Genomic DNA, 13,941 nt, shown 5'->3' on the forward strand with positions numbered 1-13,941 from the left:
CTTTATGTACAGGACTTTGTAAGCGCTTTTTACTAAAAAATATATATTTTTATTGTTATTATTATCTATAAAGTAACATTTAAAATATTACCATTTACTTGCATTTTTGTTTGAAATAAATTAGTACATGTATGGTGTTAAAATAAAGAAATGTTAAACAAACTAGTTTTTAAACTTATTTGTAGTTTGTAAATCAGAGTGTCTTAATTCACTGAGCAATAATATTTATAAACTGCAGTAGAGCCCAGCAGACAAACACATCAGGTAGAAGATAACTTGTGCTGTAAAGTGAATGATCAGGTGTGCTGTTAGCCCGAGGTAGCTGAAGTTGCTGACTGATGTCCAGTGGTCTCTTGTCAGTGTAATAAATGTAGCTCGGGCCAGCTGCTCCACTTTAGTTGCCTTTTTTAGCTGTCATACTGTTCACGGATTCTTGTGGCAGTAGTTCTCGTAGGTGTTCTGTGGTACGGGTCATCAGAGGCGACCCAGATGATGTTTTGAAGCCCCTGGTTGTCAACGATGTTGATGGTCTGCAGTCTCTGGTGACCCATTAGCGATCACATTAGTTAGCTTAGATGTTGTTGTTTTGGGGACAACTCCAGGTCTGCTGGACTGCGCCGGTGTAGCGTGACCCTGTGTTGTTGTTAGCGTCTTTGATGACATTAGCAACATAAGCTATCATGGCTTGATCCTGTGTTGTTGTTAGCGTCTTTGCTAACATTAGCAACATTACTTATCATGGCTTGAACCAGTATTGTTGTTAGTGTCTTTGCTAACATTAGCAACATAAGCTGTCATTGCTTGACCCCGTGTTGTTGTTAGCGTCTTTGCAATTATTAGCAACATAAGCTATCATGACTTGATCGGGTGTTTTTGTTAGCGTCTTTGCTAATATTAGCAACATTAGCTATCATGGCTTCATCTGTTGTTGTTAGCGTCCTTGCTATTATTAGCAACATTAGCTATCATGGCTTGATCCTGTGTTGTTGTTAGCGTCTTTGCTAACATTAGCAACATCGATGTGAGGACAGTTCATCACTGCAGTATGTACACACAGCTTTTGTTTCATCCAGACTTCCATTAGGCAGCTTTTTAAATCTGAATTTGCCATGAAGCAGACCTGGGTCTGTCTCCTCACTCATCACTGCTGGTCGCGGCTGACCCGCCTGTAACCTTTTCACCCTAGGGATGTAAATGTCCGTGCAGGAGGACTACGGGAGGAAGTTGTGGTCAAACTTAGTCATATGATTAAATTGCGTTTTTTTTTTTTTTCAACACGTTAAGCTTCCCGGATTAATTACAAGTGTTAATGCATTAACAGGCCTAGTAAAAGTGTAATTTCAAAAGGAAAAAGTACCTTAAAATTGTGTTTTCAAACTGTAAAGAACAACTCTTCAGCAAATTAACACAGCTACAAGAGGGATATTTATTTAATTAACAATTAGTATGTTTAGATTGTTAGATATTATAAAATTGGACTGTAACTGATGATTTCTGCCTACTACTGTATTCAGTGTAGGGCTATTACCAAATTGTCCTTTTTTTTAAAATTATAAAATAAGGAATATTTAATCTGCATTTTCACTCATTGGCTCTGCACAATAAAGTATTGCTCACTTTTTTTGCTCAAATGAGGTGGTTATGGCAAGCTTGAGTGGCTCAAGGTAAAGCCGGGACCACACTGCTGTCTCTATAAGTGAATCAGTCCCACATGTGGGACTGATTCACTTATGATGCACAACCATCATGCACACTTTCAGCTGTGAGCCACACACCCCAGTGCATACCTGCAGCTGTAATATAAACATCAGTGGAACGTCCATGTCTTCAACAGACCGTATATGTGGCCCCAGTGTTAACAAGCACTGGGACAAGCTGCTGCTGATAGCAAGAATACACTCATTTAAGATCCACCTTCCATAACTGAGGATCTGCCATAAGTGTTATGGCTGTGTAGCACTTAATGTTTTAACTTGCAGAAGACACACAGACGGTACATGTACAGTGCTTGGTTCTGTGACTGCTGATAGTGATATCAGACAGAACTTTGATTTATTTCAGTTGAGGAGACTTGCATTTTTGTCTCAATTAAACAACAGAGAAGAGGCAGAATGAAGTGCCTCAGGTCACTAATATTGCATGTCCTGTGATGTGACTGCTGTGCATGCAAACATCACAATGAGGGTTGAATATTATGTATGGTTCTTCAACAGGTTTTCTCATATTAAGCTTTTTTTCTGCTTCATTTGAGTCCCTATTATTAATTTTTCCCATAAAGGCCATAAACCCACAGAAACAGAGCCGGGTTCAGTCATAAAGGTTACAAAAGAGAGAGCTTATCTCTGTGTTCAGAACCCTGGGGGCTATAATGCCCCTTCTTACCTGCCAACCAGCTGTCTTTCTCTCTCTTTATATTTGTAGAAATTTGCTTAAAGTTTTACTGCTTAGCTGAGTGCAGACTGTATGATGTCAAGGAGGGAATAAAGGAACAGTAACTAGTTTTAGCAAAGCCAGAGGCACATGGCCCGAGGAAGCATCAAACCTCCGCTGGATTCTTCCAAAGCAGTCATTTTTGTGGAGTATTTTCCTCCTCTGTGTGTTTAAGTTTCATGATTCTTAAGACGGGATGTTGTTAAACGACAGAGGAGACACTCTTCCTCCCTGGGATTACAGTTTGCTTCCCAGCGGGGGCTTTGGTGTTCTTCAAGGCTGACAGACAGCTCAGTCGCTCTGTTAAAGTGAGGCTAGCATTAGCTAACACACTTTGGCAGCATCACTTTCACACATCCTTCCCTTAAAAGCTACTTTTGGCACAGCACATGAAATATGCTGCAATAATAAACTGTTCTGTTCCCCAGTTTTCAGTTTGTCTTTGTTCTTTTAAAAGTCCTCGGGCTGTTTCATATGAATGTTTTACTTTTGAAAACATTTTAATTGTCTACTAAGTATTTAGCTGTGAATTATTAATTTGTCTTTTCATAGATTCTTATGAATTCTTGGAAAGTGTTGCAGACTTATCCACTTAATTTTTGTGTATCTGCATAGAGCAGATTTTGTGTAGCACTCATTATAATAATGACAAGCAGTGCAAACATCAATGATCTATCACACCAATAACCATTTTTGAAGGCAAAAGCTCCATAATTACTGTCATAGCCTACATTTGTTTTTGCCTTTTTTGGGGAGGGCTGCTGAAAACATAGAACGATGAATGAAGGGCCAAGGTTGGACTCAAACCTGTGGCTGCTACAATTAAGACCGTAGACTTTGTACATGTGCACCATTACTGCAAGGCCCACAGGCGCCTTGGTATAGACTTTTTCTAGGTGGATCAGGCACAGTCTGACAATGCAAAGGCTCACATAGGGCTGTTTCCTTTGGAATAAAAGCTTTATTTAACAATGAAAATGTCATAAACAATGTGTTTTGGATAGGATAAGATAGGATAGGATAGGAAAGCGAAAGAAACTGGGGGAGGGAGAGAGAGGTAATGGGGGGGCAGGTTAAATACTGTCAATCACTCTACAATAGAAGCGTTGTATGTGATTGTAGTAGTCTTTTGCTCTTAAAAAGGAGAACACAACAAACAAGGAACAAGTATGGATTGGTCAATGGATAACAGTTATGGATTTATCAAGAGGAAAACAGGACTGGCTCTCTTTTAGATAGATGCATGTGTATGCATGTAAGAAAGTACATAAAATAAAAAAAATATCAAATAAAATATAAAATATAATGAAATAAAGTAAAAATGTACACATTAGATCCCCGGAGGCAGAAAAAGTAGGGACTCTTGTAAATGGGGATGCAAAGATAAGGAGCAAATGCATTCCTGTTGGTAGGTGTCAGGACTCATGTTGACGTCAGCTCAGGGTGTCAAACTAGACAACGATCTTTCTGTGTTGCAATCCCAGATTCTTTTCCTCCATAAAACTCGTATAATAGGTGACTGTGTTCTTTAAGTGTTGTAGCATACCTGATTTGAGACGAGAGAAATGGTGCCGTTGTCCTCCCCTCAACATGTTCTGACAAAGTAGGTTAGCTCCATCGCAGACATCTCATAGCTTCTAAAAATAAGACGGGTTTAATTGTTAAAGGTCAGATCTGACATGATTCTTACCTGACTTTCTCTTCTGCTGTGATAGGCTCTTTCCCCTGGGGGACACGGTGCGAAATTAAATCCTGCCTTGGAGAGTAGGGCCCAGGCGTCAGTACGATGGGCCAGGAAGCTTCTCATCTTATTTCACATGATCAGCACTAAGGGGGACAATATGATAAGCATAAGAACGGTCTGGATTCGTCAGCTTGGATCACTTTAGTGCTGCTGGGTGATTTCAAGAGGAAGCTTCGTTTTGGTGTTTATTTAGTCAGGATAAACTACACACCCTTACAGGCAAAAGCACTCCGAAAACCTGTTACTTGTGAGTTTTTGATTGATGATGATTTGGATGTATGGTGGCCCTGAAGGTCAGAAGGAAATACATTGAAGAAAACACAGCATCTTTTAACAATGTATTTTAGAAACCTACTATTTAATACTGACTTGGCCCAGTGCCTAAAAAATCATCCAATTTTTGTGTTGCAGACACAGCCATGCCCTTCGACAAAAACTCACACTTTTAATGACTTTTAATCCTCAACTTGTCTAGAATGAGCTCAGGAAATTGGGATTGAATGAAAGGAAACTGCTGGTAGGAGTTCATAAAAACACAAACCTTGTGAAGCTGCAAAATTCCTCCAAAATTTGTTAAACCAGTGATACTCAACGTGTGGCTCTTTAGCCACATGTCGCTCTTTTGTGATGATTTGTGGATCTTTAATGTCTAAATTTGAAATGTTATTCCCCCAGAAAACCTTAAAAAAAGGGAAAGTTTGACCTCAGAAATTATCCATTGCAAGTCACATTAATCAATGTTTGCTGCTTTAAGGCCTATTTTTGCTACTTTCTGCAAATATTGGCCTCTATAATCCCATTTTTGCCTCTTTTATCCTGCCTTTTACAAGTTGCATTTTTTTCCTTTTTGCCACTTTTTGCCCATTTAAGGTGCGTCTTACTATTACATGTCACTTTTCCCATTTTTCCCACCTTTTTGCTGCTTTTTGCCAATTTTAGACCCTTTCACTCATTTTTTGCCACCGTTTTTGTCACTTTTCACCCAGTTTCTGCAGTTTTCTGCCTATTTTTCCTCTGTTCCCCCATTTTCTGGCCACTTTTTTGTTGTTTTTTTAACCCTTTTTTTGCCAGCTTAAACTTGTTTTTGGTGCAACTTCAACCCATATTTCAGCACTTTTTCACTACCTTTCACCACTTAGATTGTGGCTCTTGCAAAGATATTTTTCAACAATTTGACTCTTTGGTTGAGCAGGGTTGAGTAACACTGTGTTAAACCATAGTGAGCCAGCATTCTATACATTTTTCACTATGACTGTAAGAGACTTTTTGTAGGTCTGGATGCTATTAACATTTGTGCTTAACCAGATCTGATCTGAGTTTCCTAGGAACATCCAGAGGTGCCAGCTGTCAGCCAAACAGCAGACTACTCACTTAATCACACTGGCTACTTTTTCCATTGCTGACATTGTCTATTATTTGATTGATAAGGTGAGTGTCGGGATGCAATAGTGCTGTGCCTTTGATTCCTCCTCAGCTGACTAACTTCTCTCATTGGCTGACTATTCCATATGAGGTGGAGAGAGCTAAAAATCCCTAACATCACAGAATATTACAAAACAAATCAACATTCATCAAATACAGAATTGTAATGTACAGTAACATTCTGCCACCAGTGGGCACTTGGTCAAAATAATAACAGAAGATGCCATCCAAGGTTGCAGGGAATACTGGCAGTGATTGCCTTCTACTCCACCCCCCATCCCCCCTTAAACCAACTCCAAACAAACCACAGCCAAGACAAACTGGGGAAAGTTGGGCAGAAGTTACATGCAGCCAATGGCTGAGAATAATAATTATCCATCACAAGAAAGCAGCAGAAACAATAGAATGGCAGCTTCTAGAGCCAGCTCACACTTCCTTTTTGCATGTCAAAGTAGACAGGAGAATGTTAAATAAGAGAGCCATACTTACCTTGCATAGCAGATATTAGGGCTGGGTATTGTTAAGAACCTCACGATTCAATTCAATTTCAATTCTTTAGGTTGAGATTCGATGCGATATTGATTTAAATGCTTCAATGTCGATTCAGTAAGAAGTAGAAATACACATATAACCTGTTGACAATTTTTTATTAATTATTTTCATGCCCATGTGAACATATTTGGTAAGTCACCTCACATTTTTTTGCAATAAAACATCTGAAAATAAAAATTTGCACAATAATAACTTATTTGTGCATATGGAGTACAAGAGTTAAAAACATGACAGTTCTGTATAAACACTGAAAAAGTAAAGTGCATGTAAACTTAATTAATATTTCTGTCCTTGGAAATTGTGATAAACCTCACATAACATGGTTATGGTTAGCTGTTGTTTGGTCGAGTGCGGCCTCCGTCCATACAATGCGAATCACACGCACAGCGACCCCCACTGGCCAGGAGGTGAATTGATTCAGAGGATTTGCTGAAGCGATATTGAATTCGGGGAGGAAATATTGCGATGCATCGATTAATCGTTATTTTTACCCACCCCTAGCAGATATGTATGTCCACATCAGTTGTTCCCTGAACTTCAAATGGTGATGGAATTTTTCATTTCCAAATTGTGAGAAAAAATAATGATAAGATAAACACAGTTATGGTTGTGCTTTTCAAACCAAAAGCAAGGTTTACCATTTCTGTGGAGACACTCACTTTGTTTGTAGAGAATGTTTTACTCTGAATTTCTCTCAGCTCACTTAGGCTATACAATGAAACAAGTCACTTGAATGGAGATTTATTGAGGTAAAACTTGAGAAGATAGACAGGGCTGTTATGACAAGGAGGACAGCCAACTCCACACATGTCTAGTATGCAAACCTTGACAGTGGAAGCCGGAGATGACATGCATCAAACTCGCACTGGTTAAATCAGGCATGTCAAACTCAAACGGGGCCAAATCTGGCCCGTGGTGCAGTTATACCCGGCCCACCAGATCATATCATATTTTTATAATAACTGGTGCACCAGTATGAAGTTGCAGATATCCTCCAGTATAAAAATGTAAACTTAACCTTAATGATTAAAAGAAACCTTGTTAAGTCATAAGAATTCAAAAGAGTAAAGAGTTGAAATAATTTGATAAAAAGTCAGGAATGTGGGAAAATAGATTTGTGTTTTCTTTCCTCTTTTGTAATTTGCATTTCACAATTATGACTTTAAGTTATGGTTTTGACTTTTTATATCATATTTTGACCATTTGAATTTGAACTCAATATTTTTAATGTTATCTCGAATGTAAAATTTTATGATTGAGAATTGTGTCTTATATTTTGCCTTTAAAACTCTTAATTTTGAATTTTATCTCATATTTCACCTCCGAAACGCTTGATATAGAATTTCTACATCTTGACCTTTTCAACTCTTAAATACAACTTTTTTCCCAATTAATGACCTTTTTGATTCAAAATTTTGAGTTATTGTTTTGAATTTTATCTCATATTTTGCTTTTATAACTCCTAATTTAGAATTTTATCTCATATTTTGCTTTTATAACTCCTAATTTAGAATTTTATCTCATATTTTAACCCTTTTAACTCACAATTTTGACTTTCATTTAGTACTTTAACTGTAAAAATCATGATTTTAACTTTTGACTTTTTTATCTCAAATTTATTTATCATCAATGTTACATTTTTCCCCTATAACTGGTTACTGTTGAAGATGAGGTTGATAGGCTATTGGAAATGTTGACCCAGTTAGGCCCTCAGTTTAGACCCAAATTCAGAGTTTGGCTCCTGCTGTGATTGAGTTTGACACCCCTGGGTTAAATTCAAGGTTTCCACCACAGCTGTCATGATAAGACACATCAACAATGAAATTAAAAATATCCTTATTGGACTTACATTTATGTCTTTAAGTTGTGCAAAGAAACACTACATCCTTGCATTTGGGAGAAAACCTGATGTTTGATATATTGTGGAATGCACTTCTTCTTCAGACATCTTTTATATAGTATTCACCTCAGTCAACAGCATATTACTGTCACTTTCTTTTTGTTGACCTTTTAACAAAACATTATTCAGGTTTAAAAACAAAAGGTTTAATTTCCTGTAAAGTAGGGATCTTTTAACCAGAGCTGTAGGTTTTTATAACCCTTCTCCTCCTTCTGTCTGCCCCCCCCCCCAGCAGCAAAACATTTCCAGATGTGCCACGAAGAGAGAACTCCCTGTGCAGTAGCTTAGTAATGGATTTCAAACACTGCTTGCTAAAGGTCACTACCTCAGATTGTTGATCCAGCAATTGTCCCTGCTCTCGTCTCTCCCTAGGAGACAAACACAAGGACCAATGCCTTTACAGGACAAGATATGGCGCTCATACACACATTCCCTGGATGAATGTGGATCTACAAGCTGCTGTCAATAAGCCGCTATCTAATTTGGACGCAGTGAATATTGCAGGACATTGGAAAGCGTCATAATCGTGTCTGGCACTGGCATATGCATCTGTCTCGGCCGCTCTGTGGCTGCTGGACAGCTGCCCGGAATAATGCTGCGCTGGGCGGTTTTCTATTGGCTGTGGTGTCCCGCCGTGTATGGCCCTACTGGGCAGGTTTTTGACCCTGGGGCTTTTCCTTTAGCTCTTGTCTGCTGTCTCATAGCACAGAGGCTTTTGCCATTTACCACTTTGTATGCAATATGTCAGAGAGCCAGTGGGCTTGTAGTCACTCTGTACAATGGCCCATAGCAGAGATATGAGGACTTAAACTCAAGAAGCGCCTGAATAATCTCCCTACTGCATTTTCTCTGCTTCATTAGCGTTGTATCCTCTTGGGCAGTGTGCACACAAGGGAATCCTCAAAAACATGGCATTTCAACTAGATTGCTTTGCTTTTGCACATTTCAGAAGGGTGCCTGACGGTCAAACTGTGGCAGTTTCTTTCTCACCCTATACTGTCCCTCCTGGAAAACATATAGTATACGTTGCCAAAGCACCATCTGAGCCAACATCATTCTCTTCTAAACTTGAACGGGCTTATGGTACCAAAATTGTGACCAAAAACATCCAAAGCAGTTACAGTCTATGCTTAGGCACCAAAATCCCTTGGTTTAGTTTAGGTAAATGCCATAACCTGATGGATGTGTGAAACACATCCATCTGGAAAACCTCTCATAGACAGGGTTTGGGAAAGGGCAGAGCCTTTAAAAAATAACTCAGAGGGTGATTGGATGAACGTTCTGTCTGTAAAGGGTAAATATTGAACATGTTTAAAATCTATGATTTCAAATCAGAGAGGCACTTACTGTCTTCTAAACTGAACAGGGAGGTAAAAAACACTCTCAACACCTCATGATCTCTTGCTCCTGCAGTCATATGTCGATGTTGGGCAATACACTTAACCTCATGTTGCTCCCACTGCTTCGTCGGCCTAAATGGATGCATATGAATGGGAATAGCTAATACTGATTGTCAATTCTCCATAGCAACCTCTGCCATCAGTGTATGAATGTGGAGTGAATGGAGTGAAATGGTTAGATGTGTTAAAGCTGCAGATTATCTGTAGAACCATCTGATAATCGGGCCTGAGGGATCTGGGGAATCTGAGCCACATTTGTCGTAATTATCTTGTAGTGTTTAACCCATTATATATATATATATATATATATATATATATATATATATATATATATATATATATATATATATATATATATATATACCGAGTACTGATCTGATACCAGCATTAACTTTCTGGACTGATTGTTTGGACTAGCAAATTATTTTAGACCTATATTTGACTCAGAACATGCCTCAACGAATAGAATCATAATGTACGGCATCTCTGTGAGCCTAAAGTTGTTTTCCTGCTGATTATCGAGTTTTACTGCTAATTATTAAAATAACAAGGATACAGGAGGCTGCATCACAGGCTCTCTCTATCTCTGATTGTTTAATACAAACTTTACTGCACTTTTCCAAGTACAATATGAAAGTTACAACATATTAATTGTTGTATACAGATATTTACTTGATGTGTACAGTTGTATAAATCATCAAGTTCATTGAACTCTATCTCTCCTTTCTGCTTTTTTGTGCAGCATTACGTGATTACGGAGCAGCCTGCTATTGGCTGACAGACACTCACAGAGAGTAACAACATGGCGGTTAGCATTCGAGCTAGTGGTAATAAATGATCGTAATTTGATTAAAATGGATTAAAAGACGTTCAGTATCGTCTTTACTGGTGTGGATTTAATCATTAAAGTCACAGAGTCACACGAGTTCCAGGCTCGCTGTAAAATGCTGCCGCATCAGTAGCATCAGTGGAAAAACACAACGGCTAGCTTCAAGAGGAAAAACTAGTAAGAGGCAACGATTTATGGTTCAAAAGTGATTTAACTTTTGATAAACTGTGTCACTTCTTGTCTTGTACGACACCCCCGGTCTGGAAGGCTTTTTAACAATCACATTCAGAGAAAAAATGTCCCGCAGCACCATTCTGTGCTGCTGCTGCGGGTCCTTTGGATCCTCTTCACTGCTCTAAAAACGGAAGGCCTTTCATACAGTGGCAGTGAAGAAGAATTTATTGCTGGTTTATAGCACTAACAGTTGTTTAGCATGGCTAAACAAAGCAAAATATAAAGCTAAACCAAGCGGTATCAGATCAGTGCATAAACTTGTGTACTCGCTGATACTAATACCTGAATTTAAAGCAGTATCGGAGGTATTTCCATTACTGGTGTCAGAATCAGAACAACCCTATTCAAAACTACACTGAAGTCAATTTTGGGTTTTTTAAAGAGGGATTAAGAAAAGGAGAATCTTCATGAATTTATGAACACAAGAGAAGATAATCTTCTTGGTTTTTGGTTACAGTTATTCAATGGTGTATTAGGGTCACACACACACATAAAAAAAATTAATGGATATTGGATATTGTTATTTTTTAGGGAAAATGTCCAAAATGTACTAGAAACCAAACTCTGATTTTAAAAAAAAATAGAAATAGAAATTTTCTGGTTTAATAAGTCATAATTTCTAACTTCATATACTTGAGAATTTCAAGCACACAAAGCCCACTGTCCTCCACACAGTGGGCTTTTTTTGACTTTATAATCTCAAAAATTCTACGATGTGGTTCTCATAAATTTACAAATTTGCATACTCGAAAATTTCAACTTTTTTTCTTGTGAATTTAGGACTTTTTAAACTCGAAAATCAATCAAGCGTTTTAATAAAAGTCCGGCTTTATGATCTTAAAAATTTAGGACTTTTGTTCAAAATTAGCAGATCCTCTATTTTAAAAATTTCGAAAGCGGCGCTAATATGCAGTCGTATAATGACATCTCCTGTAGGTTTAATATAAAGTTATGTAAAAATCCATAATTTATATGTCTGAGAAGGTTCATTAGACAGGGAACTCTTTGTATGACACAAAACATGAATGATGTTTTAAGGCAAGCTGGGCTGTACAACTAAATACAGTTTTATCATTTTAACAGTATGAGCCTACACAATAATTACTTTGAAAAAAAGTTGGAGTTTATTAGAATGATTTAAAAAAAAAAAAATAGTTGGAACCCAGCAGTGATTTTTTTTTCTACATCATTTAACCTTTAAATGAAGTATTGCAAACATGCTGTTGCACTGTTTTGATGCATGTAGGCCTAAAGCTGTCCTCATAAGATGATATCAAAAATGTTGGACATTACGTGTTTTTGTCATATCCTGCAGGGCAAAGATGAATATAAAAATAGGTTTAAAATAAGCAAGTATTGATTGCATGATTCAAATTTTAAGTGCTCATATTTTTCCATTGATTAGAATAATGTCCCTCATTCTTTCATACTGCACAATTTATCACAGAGGGAAAACATATTTCAGTTTTTAACATGCACCCATCACAGCGAGATAAGATAACAACGTAGCCAGTCATTTTAAGGAAGCTATTTTCTCCCTACAAAAGTAATCTGACTCTTTTTCATCTGCCCTTTTTCTCTGTTTCAGATCACAGACAGAAAGTGCCTTGTGAGACTGCAGCTCTACTTGAAGATTACCGGGCTCTTCTTCAGATTTTTCCCTCTTCAGTCGTGACAGGACGTCGCTCAGCTGCAAACTCCTGCGCTCAGTTTGAAGAAAAAGGTGGAGCTGCTGCACTGCTGGCTTAAGTGCCAAAGCGCATCAAGAGAAGGTACTGAAGATTTGTTGTCCTACATTGTGCCATTGCACCTCAAAATAGCCCCACAGCCGACCTTGCACAGATACCATCACTCATAAAAAGGACATTTGAAGACATTGCTACAAACAAAAGCGTTTGGCTCCAAGAATGCCCCCTCTGCCTTGTCAGAGGTTGTCTCCTGAGACTCACTGATTGATGATCAATTAGCTTTTTTGACTGATAAACTCCACAGCAGTCCCATGCTCCGGTCACATACAGTTTTTCAGTCCATTACCTCCTCTATCCTGTCCTCAAGGACAAACCTCATTCACTGACCTGACGCAGATCCTTCACAGCTACATGTCCCATCACTTTTAGCTGCTGTGTGTTTTTATTTTTTTAACTGGGACACTCTAAAAAAGCCCCCCCCCTCCCCCCAGAGGATTGTCTCCTCTTTAAATCAAGTGGCGCCACTCCACCCCAGCTGCCGACATGGCTCTAAACATTGCCTCCATACGGGACACAAAATGGCTGACCCTGGAAGTGTGCCGGCAGTTTCAGAGAGGGACCTGTTCGCGCAGTGATGAGGAATGCAAATTTGCTCACCCGCCCAAGAGCTGCCAGGTGGACAATGGGAGAGTGATTGCATGCTTTGACTCGTTAAAGGTAAGGACTTTTAAAACATTAGGCACCTGACTGATTTGGGTTGTTTAATTATTTCTCCATCTCCTCTTTGCCTCTATTTTTTTAATTTCTCTAGAACAGCATTACATAATTCTGAATGGAAATAATCTAAACCTTCCAGATTTTGTAAGTCATTTATAGAGTATAAAACAACAGAAATATCATGCTTCCTCCTAAGGAAGGTGCAGTATACTGATGTTGATGAATGTTTTCTCAGCCCGGCTCCTGTGGCTCCTGGGATGTTTTCATTATGGCAAGCCTATTTCTTGTCATTTTATCAGTTATCTTGCTATTCCCACCACAACTTCTTTGTCAGTTTATTTCTTAATTATCGTATTTTATCATATCAAATCATGTGACCCTACTATTCCCACTGCTACTCCCCTGCAGTTTGCTTGGCAAGCATCACTGAACCGCAATAAGATGTAAAGAAAAGTCTTATTAAATGACGTTATTGCTGGCTGCATATCTTATTCTATTGTATCATAATAAATCTTACTATATCATACCCCCCCCCCATTTATTTATCTTCTGTCAACCTCATTGAGCTGTCAAAGCCTGAAAAACATCTATTCATCATATTTGCTGGCCAAATATCCCATATCATATACTTTATCAGAGGTTGTGCTGGACTTTTTTGTTGTCCATCATTTTGATGGAAAGGGTTGTAAAAATTCAGTCATACCATTTTACAATCTGTCATTGTAATTTACTCTTTAATATTTGTAATATTATAAACGTAGCAGAAAACGTAAGGAAATGAGTGTGTGGTAGATTATTTCTTTGTTGTGACAATGCTTCTTGAAAATAAATCCTATACTGTTGGAAAGCCTGTTTTTTACCCTTTTAAATGGTGTCACATATGTAAGATCGTGCATTTGTGGGATGAGCAGCAGAGCTGAGTATGTGGGTTGCGCCCATGAAACGTGTGCCAAATCTTCTCAGCCAATGCCAAACAGCTTATTTTACTGTTGCTATTGATTCTTTGCATAAACGTTATCATACTT

At 38.3% G+C, this 13,941-nt stretch overlaps 1 protein-coding gene across 13 annotated transcripts in view; it reads left to right on the forward strand.

The window, feature by feature from the left end:
* Positions 1-13,941, forward strand: part of LOC121506183 (muscleblind-like protein 2a) — a 167,699-nt gene that overhangs the window by 27,343 nt on the left and 126,415 nt on the right. For all 13 annotated transcript variants that reach the window (XR_005991624.1, XM_041781842.1, XM_041781844.1 and 10 more), the window contains exon 2: positions 12,100-12,916. Coding sequence is in view for 12 of the 13 variants with exons in the window: in XM_041781842.1 (XP_041637776.1) it covers positions 12,743-12,916 (174 nt within the window). In the remaining variant the exon portion in view is untranslated. The remainder of the gene's footprint in view (positions 1-12,099; positions 12,917-13,941) is intronic.

The sequence above is a fragment of the Cheilinus undulatus genome, linkage group 24 (assembly GCF_018320785.1).
Source record: "Cheilinus undulatus linkage group 24, ASM1832078v1, whole genome shotgun sequence".
NCBI classification, from domain to species: Eukaryota; Metazoa; Chordata; class Actinopteri; order Labriformes; family Labridae; genus Cheilinus; species Cheilinus undulatus.